Source organism: Glandiceps talaboti, chromosome 1 (genome assembly GCF_964340395.1).
Source record: "Glandiceps talaboti chromosome 1, keGlaTala1.1, whole genome shotgun sequence".
NCBI classification, from domain to species: domain Eukaryota; kingdom Metazoa; phylum Hemichordata; class Enteropneusta; family Spengelidae; genus Glandiceps; species Glandiceps talaboti.
The window spans coordinates 7,346,199-7,367,004 of record NC_135549.1 but is presented as its reverse complement, the minus strand read 5'-3'; the positions used below and the strand labels follow the sequence as shown (position 1 = coordinate 7,367,004).

Here is a 20,806-nt window from a genome sequence, read left to right as displayed (position 1 = left end):
TTCTAATGGCTCTAGATTAGACGAGACAAAATGTAATATATAGTAAATATTTTCAAGATTATGGAATTTCACTGAAAATTCATACTTACATGCATGTGAAATCAAAATCACAAACAACCTCAGATACATAGTTTTATTCTATCAAATTTCAATATATTTACTTGAACTGTTAGACATGGAGAACATTTTTTTTTCAAAGATGGAAATTAATATAAAGTTTATTAGATTTATGTATATTTCTTTCCATTTCTTTTATTTGTAGACAATTAAAAGATGTAAACAAACGACTTGCCACTCTGAGAAGAGAGCAAGTGACACAGAAAAAGAAAAATGCTCAGTTACTGGAAGCAGCCAGGAAACGAGAGGGTGATTTGAGTGATGACTCTCAGCAATTACAGGTGAGAGTGTCTCATTCATACTACACTGATATAGTTCTTTTAAAATCTTGTTTGAAATGAAATATCTATTTACATGAGTGAATTTCAATACACATTCATTCTGCCATCCATTCATAGTGTTCACATTATACATGGTTTGTCATCTGTGAAATGCAAAAGAACAACAAAAGAAATGAGAAAAGTATTCTCTGTGTATGCTTTTCCTTGACGGCTGTGTGTTTGTAATTACGATACATGCCATCAGTGCAGTCAGCATGGGTTAATGTTCAATTATGAAAACATAATGAATATTAACAAATATCAAAATTTAAATATGGATATATTTTGTTATATGTTTAATAGACAAAAATGAAAAAGAAAATGAATGCATTCATTCATTAGATTGTTTGATATTGTAGGCAACTTTGAACCAGAAAGATGAGAGGATAGAAGAATTAGAAGAGGCTCTGAAGGAAAGTGTAAGCATCACAGCTGAGAGAGAAATGGTGCTGGCACAACAACAGGGCAAACTTTCCACGGTTGAAAAACAGGTAAGGTGCTATTTAATCAAATTGAAATACATTACCTCATTGTCCTGTCCTGTGTAACTGTAATGATATTTTGTATTGATAGTATGATGTGACGTGTCACTGTAGTAAATGTTCATACTCTTGAATCTAACTTTGGCATTTGAACTGTGGTGTTCATTTTGAAAGAGATTGGTGTGTATTTTAACTGTGGTGTTCATTTTGAGAGAGATTGGTGTGTATTTTAACTGTGGTGTTCATTTTGAGAGAGATTGGTGGGTATTTTAACTGCAGTGTTCATTTTGAGAGAGATCGATTGTGGACGTTAACATGTAAAACACTGAAAATGCAACAATTGCAAAATGCAGGAATAATAAAACTGACAAACACATAAGAACACTGTATAACTTTGTTAAAGTTTATTTTGTTTTAATAAAACATTACACAACTTACAAAGTTCTGAAGTGGATTATTTATTGAAGTTAAGTTACTCTAAATTTGTTGTTTTGTATTTGTAGTTGGAGGAGACGTTGAAAGAGAGGGAGAATTTAAGGAAGCATCTGTCAGCTACTGGTTCAAAACTTGCAGATACAACCATGGCATTGAAGGATAAAGAGGCCAAAATGCAATCTATGCAAGTGGAAAAAAGAAAACAGTTACAAGAAGTACTTGAAATGAAGTGAGTCAAAGTTGTTATCAATGTTTGGAAACCTTTGCAATAGAAAGGGAAATATGGTAAAATTTACATAGATTGCCATTCTTTGTACCTTTGTACCATTATTTGGGTAGGGAACCTATAGTAAGTAACATAGGGGGAAATATGGTAAAAAATTGCATAGATTGCCATTCTTTGTACCATAATTTGGGTAGGGAACCTATACTAAGTAACATAGGGGGAATATGGTAAAAAATTGCATAGATTGCCATTCTTTGTACCATAATTTGGGTAGGGAACCTCAGTAGCAGGGGGAATATGGTAAAAATTCCATAGAATATGGTAACTTTTCCTAAATTTCCATACTATGTACCATAACTTTTATTAGGAATCCTGGTAAATTATCATATGAAACTCACAGGTAGATTTTAACTATTTATGCAACCCATAACAGAAACATAAGAACACTGTGTTCTTATTAAGGGTAGTATAAGTAGTTAAAATCTACTCCCAAGTTCCCTGGGTAATTGTATAGACAAATATATAGGTGAATAAAGCATGAAGTAACAGGATACTAGTCTGTGCAGCCAAATTGTCAAAACTTTCACTTCTGTTATCAGAATTCTCGCTATCTGCAATACAATTTTATGCATCGCTAAGGAGTCAAATGGAACGCAGTCTCGCGACCGCGCTTGCATTTGTCAACACCTACACTTCTGGTCACCTATGTCAATACACGTGAATGTTTCTTCCAAACAGTTTAATTTGTAACAAATACGATAAACACAAGTTTTAAGCTCATATAATTATGGAGGTGGGAAATTTAAATATGTACAGTATCTTTCCAGAGCAAAATTACAAGAGATGTCTACAACTGAAAATGGGAAAGAAACATTCCTGTGTATTAGCATAGCCGACCGGAAGTGTAGTTGTCAACATTAGAACACGTTGTCGCGCGACTTCGTTCCATTTGACTCCACAGTGATGTGTAGAATTGTATTGCAGGTAGCGAGAATTGTATATGACAAGCCTACTATTACTACAGTCTTAATCGTCTTAACTACTCTCTTGTGAAAAATGACATCTCCAATTTTCAACTATTTGATTAATTCTAATAACTATGTTATGGGATTTCAGACAAGAAGCTCTTCAGGCTGCAATATGTGAAAAAGATGCCAACATTGCCTTAATTGAGATGACCTCATCAAGATCCAAGAACCTGAGAACTGAGGAAGAAGTCCGAAGATTAAAGAAAGATAAAGATGAACTTGTCAGACAGCTAAAGCAGCAGGTAATATCACAAGTCCAAAACTCATCATTTCTCAAGTCATAACAACTGACTGAAAATCATAGATATGAAATTAAAGATGAAAATGTTTAGTTGACTAATAATAATATGCGCTAACAATTGGAATCAAAATGACTTGAATACAATTCAGTGTTTCGTTAGATGGCATGTATGTCAGAAAGTAAAACAACTTTTTAAAATTATTTCTGTACCAAAAAGTGGTATGTCAATGAAGTCAATTTAAAAATGCATAAAGGGAACTGGAATACTCTTAACCAAATTTTGAAATTTTGGCATCAGTTTATTGAAAGTGTTGACCAATGTTTTGTATTATATTTCAGAATGAGAGACGTATGAAGCTATTACACCAAGAGAATACTAATGGAGAACATAACGAGGTACAAAGTCCTTCTCCAGACCAGGTCTCTAGTGCTCTTTCCTTCATTTCTCTAACTCCTCATCACATAACTCCTTATCTATATCCATCAGTAAACACTTGTTTCACATCTTCGTTGTCTAACACTACCTGGTTTTTAATACTTACTTTACTCTCTACTTTACAGATCAGTGCACTCTAAAACTCAATTAAGACTGTCATAGTTCATGCTTACTATCTCAGTTAATGATAATAATTTCCACTGCCATTAAGTTCACTAATTGTAATTATTTCATTACATCCTTCATTAGTACTAAGATGGCATATCTGATCAATGTAACTTACTGCATTAGCATGCCTGCAGAGATCTCAATCTTGTATTTGTAATGTCATTATCGCTTATAGTGTTATCGCTTTGCTATGCATATCTTTAAAATATACCTGGTCACCTCTTTGCTATATATATCTTTCAAATACACCTGGTCATTGCTTTGCTATATATATCTTTAAAATATACCTGGTCATCTCTTTGCTATACATATCTTTAAAATATACCTGGTCACCTCTTTGCTATATATATCTTTAAAATATACCTGGTCATCTCTTTGTTATATATATCTTTCAAATATATACCTGGTCACCTCTTTGCTATGCATATCTTTAAAATATACCTGGTCACCTCTTTGCTATATATATCTTTAAAATATACCTAGTCATTTCTTTGCTATGCATATCTTTCAAATATACCTGGTCACCTCTTTGCTATGCATATCTTTCAAATATACCTGGTCACCTCTTTGCTATATATATCTTTAAAATATACCTGGTCACCTCTTTGCTATATATATCTTTCAAATATACCTGGTCACCTCTTTGCTATGCATATCTTTCAAATATACCTGGTCACCTCTTTGCTATATATATCTTTAAAATATACCTGGTCACCTCTTTGCTATGCATATCTTTAAAATATACCTGGTCATCTCTTTGCTATGCATATCTTTAAAATATACCTGGTCACCTCTTTGCTATGCATATCTTTCAAATATACCTGGTCACCTCTTTGCTATATATATCTTTAAAATATACCTGGTCATCTCTTTGCTATGCATATCTTTCAAATATACCTGGTCACCTCTTTGCTATGCATATCTTTCAAATATACCTGGTCACCTCTTTGCTATGCATATCTTTCAAATATACCTGGTCACCTCTTTGCTATGCATATCTTTCAAATATACCTGGTCACCTCTTTGCTATGCATATCTTTAAAATATACCTGGTCACCTCTTTGCTATACATATCTTTAAAATATACCTGGTCACCTCTTTGCTATGCATATCTTTCAAATATACCTGGTCACCTCTTTGCTATATATATCTTTAAAATATACCTGGTCATCTCTTTGCTATGCATATCTTTCAAATATACCTGGTCACCTCTTTGCTATACATATCTTTAAAATATACCTGGTCATCTCTTTGCTATATATATCTTTAAAATATACCTGGTCACCTCTTTGCTATATATATCTTTAAAATATACCTGGTCATCGCTTTGCTATATATATCTTTAAAATATACCTGGTCATCTCTTTGCTATGCATATCTTTCAAATATACCTGGTCATCGCTTTGCTACATATATTTCAAATACACCTGGTCATTGCTTTGCTATATATATTTTCCAAATACACCTGGTCGTTGTTATGCTTGTGCATATCTTGTTAATATATAATAAAATTTATTTCATAATTACATATACTCTTTGCATAATATGTCAAATTATATTTTAGTTGTCTAATTTACATATTTAGTTTTTTGTAGCCTTTTAGTAGTTTTCTGAGTTATATCTGCAAATGATTATTCATCATCAACAATTTTTCTATCACATTTCCTGTTTTTTCAATTCTTTCACAATTCATTGCTGCGTATATTTTTTGCAACATTTAGGACAGACATGTTCACAAGGTACATTTTGTAGCTGTAATATGTTGTTGCATTGTGTTGTAGCTTTATAAAGCTAGCCATACAGTAGTAGTAATGTGTCAGTTGATATGTTATTGCCAATATAAGTCAAAGCATATATATATATAGATTACAGTAACTATTCATCCCTATCAGACATTTTCTCCAGTTGCATACGTCCCCAATCTGATTAAAGTCTGATGTAGATACATAGCTAGTTTTCCGTTATTTAGACCACAGTCTGATTAAAATCTGATGTCGGAATACAGTTAGATTTCCTTTATTTTATTTTATTCAGATATATTTGATTTTGTTGTTCTGAGTTGAACAACCCCCTCTATTCATATTCCTACATCAAGTTTTTAATCAGATTGCATACTAGCCATAAATTAGACATGTCATGTTTGATATTGATCATTCCTATAGTATTATAATTTTAGATGGAATATAAAACTATGCAAATCTAGTTCACAGTATTTCACACAGGATTTGCATATTACATTGAAAATTGTACATCAAAACAGACTTTTCAGAAATAAAATAAATCTGTCATCAAAAGCAAAAAAGTCATTGAAATGGAGATACAAATATTCCCACAGAAGAGAATATAAATACACATTGTACATGTTGTACATATATTTACTATGCGGAATTCATGATTAAACATATAGAAAAATATGAATTTATTTCAAATGTTTGTAATTATCGTACCATTAAAATTGATATGATAAGAATGTTTCCAGAGAATATAGCTACATGTACTGTGCAGGTTTCTCTATCAAATATTCAGAAAAATGTTAAGGTGTTTGTAATTATCTAACCAAAATTCATTGAAATCAAGATACAAGTATTTCCAGAGAATACATGTACATGCTCTATGCACATTTGTCAGTTAAACCTTGCGACAAATATCAGATGTTTGTAATTATCCAACCAAAATTCATTAAAATCAAACTGGTGCAAATGTTTCCAAAGATATAAATGTACTATGCAAATTTTTCAGGCAAACCTTCAGAAAAATGTGAACTTATTTCAGATGTTTGTAATTATCCAACCAAAATTCATTAAATTTAAGCTGATACACATATTTCCAGAGAATATAGTAAGTAAATGAACTATGCAAATTTCCCAGGGAAACCTTCAGGAAAATTTTAACTTATTTCAGGTGTTTGTAAATCTCCTACCAAAATTCATTAAAATTGAGAAAAAATATTTCCGGAGTATATAAGTCTATGTACTATGCAAATTTCTGAGGCGAATCTTCAGAAATTTTATTTTTGATTATTTTTGAATGTTTTATAATTATTCTACCAAAATTCATTAAAAATCAAATTCTTGATTTCCGAGAGAATATAAATACATGTGATACTAGTATGCACATTTCTCAGGCAAACCTTCAGTAAATTTTGCACTTATTTCAGGTGTTTCTACTTATCCTACCAGGATTAATTATCTATGAATACTATTAGCCTCCTTAATATGAAATATGGCATTATATAATGAATATGTAATACCTGTGTAACCATTCATTAGAAGTGTATAGTGACTGTAAATGATTCTGTGTGTTGGTTATTAGAATATGCATGTTTAGATGTTGGTATTCAGTAGTCTAGAATGTCATGTGTTTATAATTAATGTCGTACAAAACGTGTTATCAAATCTTTATAGATTTACATAAAGGGACTCACACAACTGAACACTGCCAAAGTTACTTACTAAGGTTGAGTTCTGTCAAAACAGTAGCTGATTGAAAATATTAATTTCATCAACATGATGTATGAGTTATTACACCATATATTACATAATGATATATATTACCGGTATTATCATTGTGCCTGCAATATTGCATTATTCTTTCCTTCTCAGTCTTCCAACAAGATAGCTATACCCATAGGCTTTCCCTCTCAGACCTTCAAAAAGGTAGCTATACCCATAGGCATTCCCTCTCAAACCTTCAAAAAGGTAGCTATACCCATAGGCATTCCCTCTCAAACCTTCAAAAAGGTAGCTATACCCATAGGCTTTCCCTCTCAGTCCTTTAACAAGCTAACTATACCCAAAGGCTTTCCCTCTCAGTCCTAGGAGGGAATACTGATAACCTAATACGAACTTGATAGCAGCACTTATCGTGAATAAATGATGAAAAGAATAATTTCACTGAAACTTTAATCTGTTTGAAAGTGAAAATGGTACTATTTACACAATGCAGGACATGCTTCAGCTAATATAGTCAGAGTTTCTGTTAACAGTTGAATTGACATAATGTACCCAGCCTCCTACAGGAAAGAAACAAGCAATGTTTGATTTACATACGATGACTCATTCCTCTTTCAACAACTAAATACATTTGTAGCTTATAAGTGATTTGCTTTTAGGAGCATGTATTTCAAATAGTTCCATGTGAATGTATTACATGCAAGTACATGTACATACTGCAGTAGTACACTTTAATGGATATAGGGTTACAACAGATAAAATCGCTCAGCTTTTTATCATGTACTCAATGAGAAAACTTATCAAAATTGTCATATCTCTATGAGACATAGATTCACAGTCGCTTAGTAACCGTTGTCATAGCGAAGATATAAGAATAATACCTACGATATTGATATACTTCTCATCTTAGGAAAGTGCTCTTTATAGGAGAAACAAGGTTTAAAATCTTGTATAAGTCACTAAATATGACATTTAAAAGTCATATATCTGAGAGTAGCTCAATTCTATCCAGTAGCAGACATATAGAATGTCCATGTATTATCAGGTTTGGTTATGGAACATTACTACATGATGAATGCCATGTAGATAGTATAACCCATAAGTTAGTTTAAATCCACTGTTCAGAGACCCACCACTTGTTGCAAATTTATATAATTCATTTCATAGTTCATTGCGTATTTATTGTACCATATAATTTTATCACACGTCACCACATACTCTGAGCTAAAGTAATAGATAAAGATAGTTAAGTTTATACAAAGACAGTGTTGCCATACAACTTTCACAATTACAGAACAATGTTGTTTTCTTTTTTTTCTTCAGAGTATCACTGGAATGCCAAGTCAATGATGACAGACCATTTCAATAAACAGCGCCCTCTTGTGTTGGTGTATTGTAGTAACATAAGTGAGAAATCAGTGAAATTCATTGACATGACAAATATTGAATATTTGTTCTACGTTTAAATGTACATTTGCAGGCTATGAAAATAATATTGACTTTTCATTAGAACACTCCATCACAAGAGAGCTCTTATGATTGGAAAGGTCTGTTAAGCATTCAAAAGAAACCTTGATGCATGTACATGTTACGTACATATATACTGGGTTTGCACATCTCACTGTTGACTTGTATCATTTGGTGATCATTGCTATGGTAACTGAGTGTTTCTCCATCTTTTTGTATCATCATTCCAGGATGAAGAAGAAGGCATCTGGGCTTGAAAGGATATAATAGCATTTAAATCATGCTTGCAATGGGTAAATTGCTTCCTCTCTCTCACTCTCACCCTGAGTCTCAGCATGTACTTGTATAGGTGTTTGTAACTCTTACTTTGTTAAATCAGTCTTTTAATTTCAAACAAATGAAAAAAGATCTTAGTACCTTTACTACTTGCAAGTCTGTCTTGATATTTTAATTTATGCAATATTAATTTGGAAAGTTTTGCCTCCCTCAGTCAAACAAAAATGTGGAATTATCAAAGTTCATAATAAAATTGACAGTCTAGACAAGTGGAATTTTTTTATTCAAAGTCAATCTATTCATCAGAAGATGGACAAAATATAAATCAGGCTAAAAGAAATTATTCTAGTCAAATATTTGAATAGTCATTTAGAAAGAAAATAATTACATGTAATATAATAATATATAATATAATATTGCTGTATTAAACAGCTGACACCCTCAGCTGAGTTACCACACCACACACTTCTGCTTTCTGTGAACATCTCTGTACAACTTGTACTATTTCAAAATTGGTTTGTTTATCAAATGAAATTCTTCATACTAGACTAAGAATGTCCCTTTGAATATTTGGTAAATCTGAAATAACAACAAAAATTAGTGAAAGTGTTATTAATAATCATACTATGAAGGGTGGGAAATATTGACACACTTGCAAAAGGCTATATGCCTTGTTTGTCTGTGTACCATGCATGTTGTTGACTAGCTGAACTGGGCATCCTTGGCATGTTTGTCTGTGTACCATGCATGTTGTTGACTAGCCGGACTGGGCATCATTGCATATGAGGTGAATCATGTACTATCACTCCATGATTGACCACCACCATATATGTCTCACAGTACTCTATTTATATTGACAAGTCAAATCTGTGTATGTGTGTTACAGCAATATTTCTGATTTTAATTGCCAATGGATGTCTTCTTTTTTGTTTGATAAAGAGTAATATTTACTAACACTAAATGTGAAACGGAAATTAACTAACTTATTACATGTTTCATCTTAACCCTCATATTACAACATGTACATTATGTTTACATACACTGATTGTGTGTTTCATCACTTACACATTAACACATCCACAGATATCGTACATTGCATCCACAAAATGCATTCATGAAATCAGTATGTCCAATTACCATTGTTTGCGTTGTGTTGTGTATAGTCATAGTACTGTATGTATGTATGTATGTATTTAACCCATCGTGTGTGTGTTGACTAACTGTGTCACATTTTACCTACTAACTCTGTTGATTTTCTCACAAACCATAACTGATTTCCCTTACTTTACAGATCAGACACCATAATGTACTGTTTGTACTGTATTCTGTTCTTACACACTGTTTCACCCAACTGGAACCCATGCTATCATCCTGGCTAGTCATTTTCCCTATGACAGCTTTCCTATTAAAACCGATTTGAAATGCTATTCAGAAATCACCACAGGGACTTCTTGCTTCTGTGTTAATGAGGAAAGATAATATATTGAGAAATATTATATTGAGGGCAGTGTTATTAACAATATCAGAACAGCAACTTTCTAAGTAGATTAATCTGTTAGATGAAATAACAGAAATATTAAAAAGTCAATTTCCAGTGATTATTTACAGAAACTGGAGCAGGTCAGAGGTGGATGGGTGTGTGTGTGTCTGTCTGTCTGTGTGTGTGTGTGTGTGTGTGTGTGTTTGTCTGTGTTTGTCTGTGTGTACGTCTGTGAAGGACTTAAAGTCAAAAGCTACTGAACTGATAACCCTGCTACTATGTCTATTTAGAGTAAAGTATAATGATCATATAGCAGATTATCTTGATGAGATTCTCAGATATGTTAATTGGATAAAATAAGAAACAACAGACTAGAACTGGAAAATTACATGGTTGATTGGTCATATATATTGAATGTGAATGTTCCAAGGGATATCTTAATGTAGTACAAGTAGTCAATTTCTGATAAAACAGAAAACTTACTGGGGTAGCCAGGCTGTCAGTTACATCAGTTGGGTTGATAGCATTGGTTCCATCGCTAACCATTTTGTGTTTTCATCCATTGTCTATCCTACCATACATGTTGTGTTGTCTGTTACAAGTAAACCTTTACTGACCAGTCTTTTCATTTCTCTATGCAGGGCATTGGTACATTATTTGATATAGCTTTGGACTGTGCTGCAAAGTGAATACAAATCAGACCACTCATAATCTAAAATGAACCTAGAGGAACCAGAATGTAAATCTAAGTTCCTGACCATGTTGAGTGTGCAGGGAAAGCTGTGTATGGACAAGAACATTTGAAAAGGATGTACAGAAAGACTTCGGCAAATGACTTAAAACTTTGATGAAAGATAAATCCTATGTATGCAATGATATTTGGTATTGAACATAGTACCAAGAAAGTAACAGACAAAGTTGAATGCACATTACTCTTATAAAGAAATAATTGAAAACATCACCCCTGTCTATCAAAAAATTTATTCTGATATATCTGTAAAATTGCAGTTCAACATAACATAACAGGTGAGGTGTGAATGTGAGATGACCCACAATGCAGTCATCAAATTTGACGAAGTAAATGTGAAAAAATGCTACGACTGAATTACTGCTTTAAAGTAAACTGTGTAAATAATACGGGTATGGTATCAAAACCCAATCTTGTACTGATATGCATCCATTATTTCATCTCTTGTTATTCTCATTCATCGTTGTTGTACCTATTTCTAGTACATCAATTTAATGATAAATTCCAAGTCAACTTGATATCGTGTGAGTGAGTGAGAGTCAACCATTTCTTGTCCAATATATTCAAACTTTGCATGGTCTCTGTTACTGGACTTTAACCAGGCTGTGCCTCTTATTGACAAGTTAGTGTAATTACATTGTTGAAAAGTAATTGTAAAAAAAAATCTTTTAAAAACTTTGTTCTGTAGAATAATGTACAATTGTATTATGTAGGGCGAGATGAAAGATGATGTAAAAAAAAACAACGTGATTTTAGGATGGACAAATGCCAAGTAAACCCAGTAGATTTGTAGTATTATAGAGCTAGTATGGATAAGATGGTAGATTCCTGTAATGAAAAAAATTAGGATCGTCCGATTCATAGGTAGAACTGTTCATTAGTAGAACTGAGTGAATGACTTGCATTGTTACAGTTTCATTGCATACATCAGCTGTGTGGTGATTCAGGAAAAAAATGAAATACATTGTTAGAAATATTTAGAACGATGCCATGTCAAGGTGAAATATACATGATATGGTGTTTGAGTGAATCCTAGCTGTCTCTCTTCAGAAATGTAACATTTCATGATGATGTTGTTGTTGTTAGTACAGTGACATGATTAGAACAGAAGTTTATATTACATTTAGTATGTAGTATGTAGTGTTTAGCATTCAAGTGGCATAAGCTGACTTTATAAGTCTTTTTACTGGCATGAAAATTCAACCCTCAATTCAACTATACCCGGTACTAGTTCAATGTTAATGTCAATGCATGCCTTCGATGGCATGAAAATTGTCTTCTGGTATTGATAGCATAGTTAATGGATTCTAGTATATATGTACTAAATGATGTCATCCAGTGCCTGTATATAAGGTGGAAGTTCTGCCAATAGTGAGAGATTATTAAGTATACTTTAAGTATACTACTAGTACCTTTTAATATGCAGGAAATAATTATCCACAAAAACCTATAAAGTCAGCTTCTGCCCCTATAAGTATTGCATCAAAGTTTTTAGATCACTTGATGTTTTAAACCATTAGTATCAAGTCCTTGCACACTTTAGGATGAATTTTTCTTGATATAAAAAAAAAACTACTCAGCAATACAATCACATGAATGCCATAGAGCATATGTAAGCTCACCACAACTTGCCTCTCCCATTTCAGATTATAATTTAATAATATATTTAGCAAATTTGTGTCTATATATTGAAAGTTTTTATGTTAATAGATTATTAATAAATGTATTGGTCACAACGATGCCCTTACTTTTGGACAACTCATTTTATGATGATAATGATGGTGCAAAGAAGAAAGTGCCTGTGAACTTACTATTCCACTACGACTACTACTAATACTATACTAGTATCATGATCCACACTGTTTAATGTAGTAAGTGTAGAAGAAAGGTTGTCAATCTAGACAATGTTTATATAACATTACATTTCACTCACTCTCTCTATCTCTCTCTATCTCTGTCTACTTTAATAGAAGTACTTACCAACTACATGCAATTTTGTAACTTTTGAACTGATCATAAACAGGGTTATGGTGTTGGTGACTTCTGGGGAATGTTTGAAATCCTGTGGTTGTAGTCTTGTCACACCTATATCATCATCAGCAGGCATTATATCAAATGTTATCTTTATCTATACAAGTTCCATGGCATATTTGACAGAAAAACAAGTAAGATTAGACCCTGTAGAAGCCCCGGTTTACGAAAAACAAGAGTGGGCGATTCTTGCAAATTTTGGTTTCTAGTTACTACAGATAAAAAGAACACTCACTTTATGTTCACTTTTAGAATGTATAGAAAATATCAACAAATCACTACCATGCACAAAGGTGTTTGTTTTACAGTCATGTATTTTCATCTTGTGTTTTTATAGTATGTTATAGGTAGGTAAAGACAACATGTCAGACAGGTTATATAGAGTATCAGTAATAGTAACGTATTGAAAAAGCTTGCTCAGTTGCTCAAGCCATTTTTTTACTCAATTACTACTGTTGAAAATGAATTGACACCTCTATACATATGTACTGTAATACTATGGTACATAGCAAAACTGTTTAGAAAATACCAACCTTGTACAGACTTGTTTTCTGAAGTGTTGTCAATACCTATGTATAACAAGCATGGAAATGTCCGCCACATGGGTTTCATGTTGTCAGATGACATGTTATATGTGTCTGTTTCCATTCAACAACATTATTTAATTCACAAAAAAAAATATAATCATTATGTCATATTACTTAAATTTTAAAGCCAACTACATCATTTTGTTGCCTAATACACTTTTCTCATACACACAAAAAAAGTCATCTTATAAATTGACACCTATCAAAGAGTCTCAATCCAAATACGTTGTCAGTAATTATTACCAGGGTAGATACATTGTCAGTTTATTTAGTAAGAGTTAAGGACATGTGCTGCAATTCTAACAAAAAAAGGAAGTTTTAACATTTAACTTTACATATATGTTGATCAAATTAGTTACTTTGTAAATTTTTGAACGAAGTAGATGCCAAATGGTAGAAATAAATGACAAAAGTGCAATCTGCTAAAAAGTGCAAAATACTGAAACCACCACTTAATAAAAAGCCTTCATAATCTGAATTTCAATATCTTTGACAGAAACTCAAAAGTTATGGTGTATTTCAGAAGTTGCAATACATTTCTCAAAGTCGAAATTTTCTTAGAAGATTTTTAGTATTATGTAGCATTGCAAGTGTCAAAGTATTTGATTCCTATTGTCACCTAAAGTAAAGAAGAATACCATTGTTTGTGGTACATCTAACTGCCACATGTTTCATTTATTCTTTGATATTTGCTGTCAAAGCAATAGTTGAGTTAGAGACACAGAACTACCACATTGTGGTAGCCATTGTCTTTGCAATTGCCTAAGTTCATGTGTTGTTTTGTATATTTTGTATTCTTACTTTTTCATGTTTTTCCTTTTTCTCACATTAACATTTCCGTAATTGTGTATTGAATCTTCAAAAGTGGGGTTGCAATGAAGTTTTTGTTTTTGTTTTTGAATAAATTGTATGAGACTGAACTGAACTTTGTTTTGTGTGATTTTGGATGTAAATTTTTGTCAGTGGCTTCAACAGCAGCTGCAAGGTCTGTTTTTGACACAGTAGTAATGGAGTGGGGTAGGCGTTTTAAGTTTAATAATTAATAATGTTTTACTATTCCCTCTACTTTACAATGTAGTCTGATTTGTTCATTACTGTGATCTAACAAATAATACTATAGTTGTATGACATCCTTTATGAACTGTTATGATACAACTTTAAAACCTTTCCTGATGAAAGAAGTACCAAATAGTATTTTGGGGGAAAAAACCCTCCAGTATTTGTACAAGAAGAATGTAGCTGGTATTACTGTAATATGATTTTCTTTTCACAGTAAATACCAGTATTCCACACTTGAGAAAAATGGTATGGCTTATATAGTAAACCGTCCATCCATAGACTGTTCTAGTGAGGAGGGAGGCCAGTTGAGTGTAGAATGTAAGTTACAAGGATACCAGTTGTAAAACTATAGAACTTCATACTCGGAGTTTATTCAGTAATTTGATTTCAGAATACCTCTGTGATACAAGAAATTGAACTGTCGACTGTGCTATATGCCACAGTGCAGTTCGATCTATTATCACCCTTAGAGGGCGCTGTTCAATCGAGGCACAGAAATCTGACATGTTATGAGGACACGAGTAGTTTTTGTTAAAACCATGTGAGTAGTTTTTTAGCTCCGCTGTCAGCGAAAGCTGAAAGCGTAGCTTTAGGTATAGGTGGGTATTGAGGTATAGAGAGTAGAGTGAATCATAGGTGTCCGTCAAACTTTTATATTTTTACTATCTACTCCGGAAGTGACAGTCGGAATTCTTCGATATTTGGTGTGCATGTTCCCTGGGGGGAGGCTATTCAGATTTGTTCATGCCAAGTTGATCTGTGCCATTTTCAATTTTTTATGATTTTTTTTCATAAAATGTCATTTTCATCAACTCCTTGAAAACCTCTTATTAGATTGCTTTGATATCTGGCGTGTTGATGCGCAGGGGGTAGCTTACTCAGATTTGTTAATTTCAAGTCAGCACATCCTCATTTTTATTTTTTATGATTTTTTTTTTGTAATTTGAAAAAAAAATGAATATGTTAATGAGCATAATGACCGACGCCATATTGGAAATCAGTCGACGAGACTTTAAGTAAACTGCCACTTTTCAAAAGACACTATTGACGTCAAACAAGCAATGTAATATGTGCTATAGTCATAATTCTACGCATTGGGCGCCCAAATGACAAGCGTTTGTTCGAAACAGGGTTGTAAACTTCAAATCAGTCCGCAACATCCTCATTTGCATACTCTATCCTGATTCGACCAGAAGCTGAAGGTGACCTCATTTGACCGAGCGATTTTCCACAGCAAGCATCTTGAGTATCAACACAGGACGTTCTTGGTACTCACTAAAATCACACTTCAGACCCACTATAAAAGTGTGATGTTTTCAGATAACATGTAACTTGTGGTTAATTCTATATTGTCGTGCAATTTGGAATGACAGTGAACCAGAATTCAGACAACTTGCGTAAGGAAGGGCATGCCAGACATGCGGTTGAAGTTATGGCCGACAGTTCACATGTAAAGTTAAACGACATGAACGTGTCTTGCCTTTCCAAAATGCAAATATTTGGCAAGTAAAAATAATTAAAATAATTACAACTTTAATTTGGCTTTAGACTTTGCATTATGTTTTGCGTATCTTTCCCCGTTTTACATGTAAATCCGAAAAGGTTCTCTCTCATCATGTCATCAGTGTCAGTGATCATACCGCGCGGGGCTGCTTTGAGTACGAGCGAAGTGAGGCATGTTGAGGTATTTTGTTGAGAATTATAAATATTGCGAAATGTCAAGTACAAGGTTTAAATACAATGGAATGATGAAAAAAATGGCAGAGTCTGCTGACAGGCGCCGGTCACAAGAAACACTGTGAATTAAAATATCAGACGATGTATGTATTAATCGCCGACAATCCACCCGTATGCACGAGGGACTAACCCGGAAGCAAGTCGTTGTCAGCCATACGTTACAGTGGTAACATCGTCCGAGAAATCGCTGCGTTCAGAGTGTCATTATTCACAGAATTGTTGTTTTCGAGTGAAAACCCGTCTTGAATTGTATAACTCTAACAAATGAAGACATGTCAAGTTATATTTTGAAAGTTGTATCGCTAGTTTGAGACGATTTTCTCACGTACTATAGTACTATCGAGGCTTACTTGGAAGTAGTAGGACCTTACTCCAGTTCATCGGGAAGTTTAGCCAGTCCGATAATTCTTTCTGGTTTAGTTTACAACACTTTTGATCAATCACGCAGATTTTGTTGTTGTGATGAAAAGAAATAAAAAAAAGATCATTTCAACCATTTCGTTGTGTTTTCTTTGTGTGAAAGGTAACCGAACATGAACGAGTGTTACCACTGTAACGTATGGCTGAGAATGACTCTCTTCCGGGTACTTAACTTGAGATTGTCGCCGTACGGAAACTAAGATGGCGATTAATACATTTCTTCCCTATATATATCTACCACAACTAGTACAAGTTGAATGTTGTTGACTTTGTAAATTTGTTAGAAAATTGAAATTGAAATTGCCTCAAAATTATTTTAGATCCCTAGTTTATTTCATTCATCATTAAAATTTTCCAGGGTTACAGCTGTAAGACACTGGAATTATTTATAGCCAACCTCAAAATCCTCTTTTTTTCTTTTTCTTGTGTGCATTTCCCAGTCATTTTTTTCTGAGATTTTGTGCAATTTTTCATAACAGTAGATTTTTGTTATAAAATGGTGACTATGGTATAAAAGTACAATACATTACCAACTTCTGTGTAAAATGTGTTTTATAGTGAGACATCATATGAAACCACTAACCACTTTATTGCATCGCTAAAACAAAACTGCATAGTGAAGACCTGAACCACTTCTACATGTCACCAAAATAAAAAATTAAATTAAAAAAAAAAACAGCGGAGCTATTCTGACCGATAGGTCGCTTGTTTACCTACTCCCATGAAACCTAAAAAACTTCTCCCATAGTAAAACTATAAAAAAAATATACTCCCATGGCAAAACAACAACTCATGGTAAAACTAAAATAAATTACTCCCATGGTAAAAAAAAACCTACTCCCATATCCTCATTAAGCTTCCGAAGATAATACACTACATGGATCATGTTGGATAAATTTTTGATTGAAATGTAAACGAACAAGTTTTGCTTTGCTCCCACACCAATACATAGAAATACTACGCGTCCCTATGGGGAGAGGGTATCGGGTATAACCTTACGTTAAAGACATATTAAAAGAAGAAAAATTATTATATAAGGATATCAAAATGAAAGAGTAGCCAGGTTGATTATGTTGGTATTCTCGTGATCGACTATAGTATTACTGGCATTAATGCTTTGCTTACTGTTAAATGACCTTTTCACATTTCAAATTGTGTACGCCAAATAACCCAGGCTGCAACACTCGAAAGTTGCCTAATTGGACACGGCAAGGCGTCACTTTGACCATGTTCATTACATTCTGATATAAGTAATATGATACGTCAGATGACATCTAATGAAATAGATTGATTAACACGAACACACTATGTACATCGGTCCTTGTTACCAATACCATAGCATACAACACCCCGTTACTACTCCTAATACGCATGCCCCCTCAGAGTACATAGCGATATACTGCACTGTAAAGATTGAAGCAAAATGTAATTTACACATTTGCCTACATTGAAATGCAAACTAATACTTTTATTTATTCACACTCATAATTTACTTACAATGCCTAAAATTGAATAACGATACTTCCGACCTGCTTTGATGTCACAAAATATACTTGTCGGACAAATCAAGAGAATAATTTCTATCGAACAGCCAACCATACTCCCCCCTCCCTTCAAACTGGAGTATGCAACACCTGTTTGTATCTACAGGTATTTCATCAGCCTGTATTCCTTTATTCATGACCATTGTGGCAAATGCACCCATTCGAGAAACTTAGGTACAAAGAAAGACGGAAAGCGCCTTTCAATCTATCGATCCACTTGAAAGAAACTATGTTGCTCCCAGGCCCATTGGCAGTCAAAATTCCACAGAATTCTGGTAAAATTTCTCTCTTTTCAGTAATCCAAAATATGACCATTAGTACAGTGGATAATCACTAACGCTCTAAACAGTCTTCGCTGGAAAAAAAAATTAGTATACGTCCTATTCCGTAAAATGGAGGGAAAGGGGTTACTCGGTACGAAAATATCCCTTGATCACTTCTTTTTGAGATTTTGTATTCACCGCTGCGCCATTTAAAAAAATATATTTCTACAAACCAGTGTACTGTTTAAAACAATAATTCAATACAAAAGTAATGGCAGCTATTTAAATCAAAGACATTTGTTAAAACCGGTCACTTTGTTTCCTACATATTGTAATATTATCTTCAATCGAACTACTTTCCTGTATTCACTCACAATCCTTTGTTTATTTTCATGTCTGTATTGCATTTAAGTTGCCCTTTAATGGGATGTAATGAAAGTATTAAATTATATCATTGTTATTGTAATATTATGTTTCTATGAGTTTCTTCTTTGGAAATCTTGAGTTGTTAGAATTGCCAGCTGATCTCTGTCTGACGTACATGGTAGATGTCGTCAACACTTTCCCGCTCAAATCGTTGGGTCTTTCTTATTTACCAATCACTCTGTACGCGTTGTGATCTTTCCTTCGGGCATTTTCCCCGGAGCACACGTCTGTCTTTCTTTGTTTGATGTGTTTATTTTTCGATGTTGAGTGATAAGAGATTCTATAATAGGGGAAATTATCAAATGTTGTAGATTAATTTGAATAAAGAAACATTTCGGTTTTGTCCAGACCACAGGGACACCAGTTCATAACAATTCCATATAGTTGAGTTATAGGTTATACAGGGTTATATATAACAGCTGTATTATCTGTGGGTAAAGAATGCTCCAATACTTTTGAGAGTTTGGACACAGCCACGAGTTTATTTGTTGAATATTATGTTGAAAAATGAAAGAATTCGACCTATCCACCTAGAATGATTTAGTATTGTATTAAATTTATCGTTCAACAGCGATCACAGTGATGCTGTTTCTCCCACAAGTCAAGTTTTATAGTAAGGGAAAGGCCATGTTGGCTAAGAACATTTTGTATCTCCAAGTATAGGTTAGAGCTCATACGAGATTCGTCCTTGCAAATTATAGCCCACATCTTGTTTTAACGCATTCGATACTATTACCCATGCCATTCTCTTCACTCGTTTTGTCGATCTCAGTCTACACCGCTACTTCATGTTACCATGTTTATCTAACCGGTTTCAATCAGTCGTCATTGATGGTCAATTTTCATCTCGGAGTTCACTTCAATTCAGAGTTCCACAAGGTTCAGTACTTCGCCTGTCCCTGTTCTCACTATATACATCAGACCACTTCAATAATGGCAATCAGTCGTTGTAATTCGCTAACATAATCTAAACTTCCATCGATATGCAGATGACAACCAGCAAGTTTATCAAACTTATACCTAACATTTCAAAGTCAGTATCCAATATTACCCCCCACCCCCATACCAAACTACACCTCAATGATCTCGATATGATTGCTTGCCATCCGTAATTACTTTAATGGTATCCGTGCTGGATCTAGGACAATGCTTCCAACTAGCTCTGCTCAAGATTTATGTTTGATAGTACTAGTATCCGCGACTTCAAACAGCACATTATTCGCACCCATATCAATATGCATCAGATTCTACACATTGAACGAATTTGATTCATTCGCAACAAACCTGCCTTACATTCGTACATTCTACAATTTCTATACAGCTATACCAATGCACTGTTATATGAATTGACAAATACGAACCTACTACAAAAAGCAAAGAACTTCACGGTTCACCTCATCACTAAATATGGAGACAGACAGACTTAATTAAATCCTACGGCGATCGACCATTAACCTATACTTTTGTAACCCTTCGGAATCGACTCCTGGCCGATATTCATACCTCTCAAAATGTCGAGATTTTTACAAAGCAAGACTCAAGACTTACAATGTACCTATTCCAGAGAACTTGGTGGGGGGGGGGTAGTTTTTAGAAGAACACAAATACACAAATCCCCTCCCCAACTAAGCATACTGACCTGTCCCTTAGTAATGTGGCCTGTTTCCTATGGCTTGACTATCTATCAATGGTATAAAGGAAAATCCACAGATTTTGGAAATACCCAAATCATTGACATACTTTATGGTTACATACCAAAAAGAGTGGGATTTTGTTGTCTACTGTAGGCGACAGATAGACTACCAGTAGTTTCCTCTCTCTATCCCATACACACTATTTATCCTCCACCACAGGTCTCAAACC

General features: G+C 33.7%; 1 protein-coding gene across 2 annotated transcripts in view; it reads left to right on the top strand.

The window, feature by feature from the left end:
* The window catches only part of LOC144440368 (ELKS/Rab6-interacting/CAST family member 1-like), a 43,647-nt gene extending 29,228 nt beyond the window's left edge, over positions 1 to 14,419 (top strand). For both annotated transcript variants that reach the window (XM_078129748.1, XM_078129740.1), the window contains 7 exons: positions 263 to 398; positions 797 to 928; positions 1,423 to 1,583; positions 2,697 to 2,850; positions 3,189 to 3,269; positions 8,603 to 8,665; positions 10,770 to 14,419. In XM_078129748.1, the coding sequence (XP_077985874.1) occupies positions 263 to 398; positions 797 to 928; positions 1,423 to 1,583; positions 2,697 to 2,850; positions 3,189 to 3,269; positions 8,603 to 8,629 (691 nt within the window). In that variant the 3' untranslated portion in view covers positions 8,630 to 8,665; positions 10,770 to 14,419. The remainder of the gene's footprint in view (positions 1 to 262; positions 399 to 796; positions 929 to 1,422; positions 1,584 to 2,696; positions 2,851 to 3,188; positions 3,270 to 8,602; positions 8,666 to 10,769) is intronic.
* The last annotated feature ends 6,387 nt before the right edge of the window (positions 14,420 to 20,806 follow it).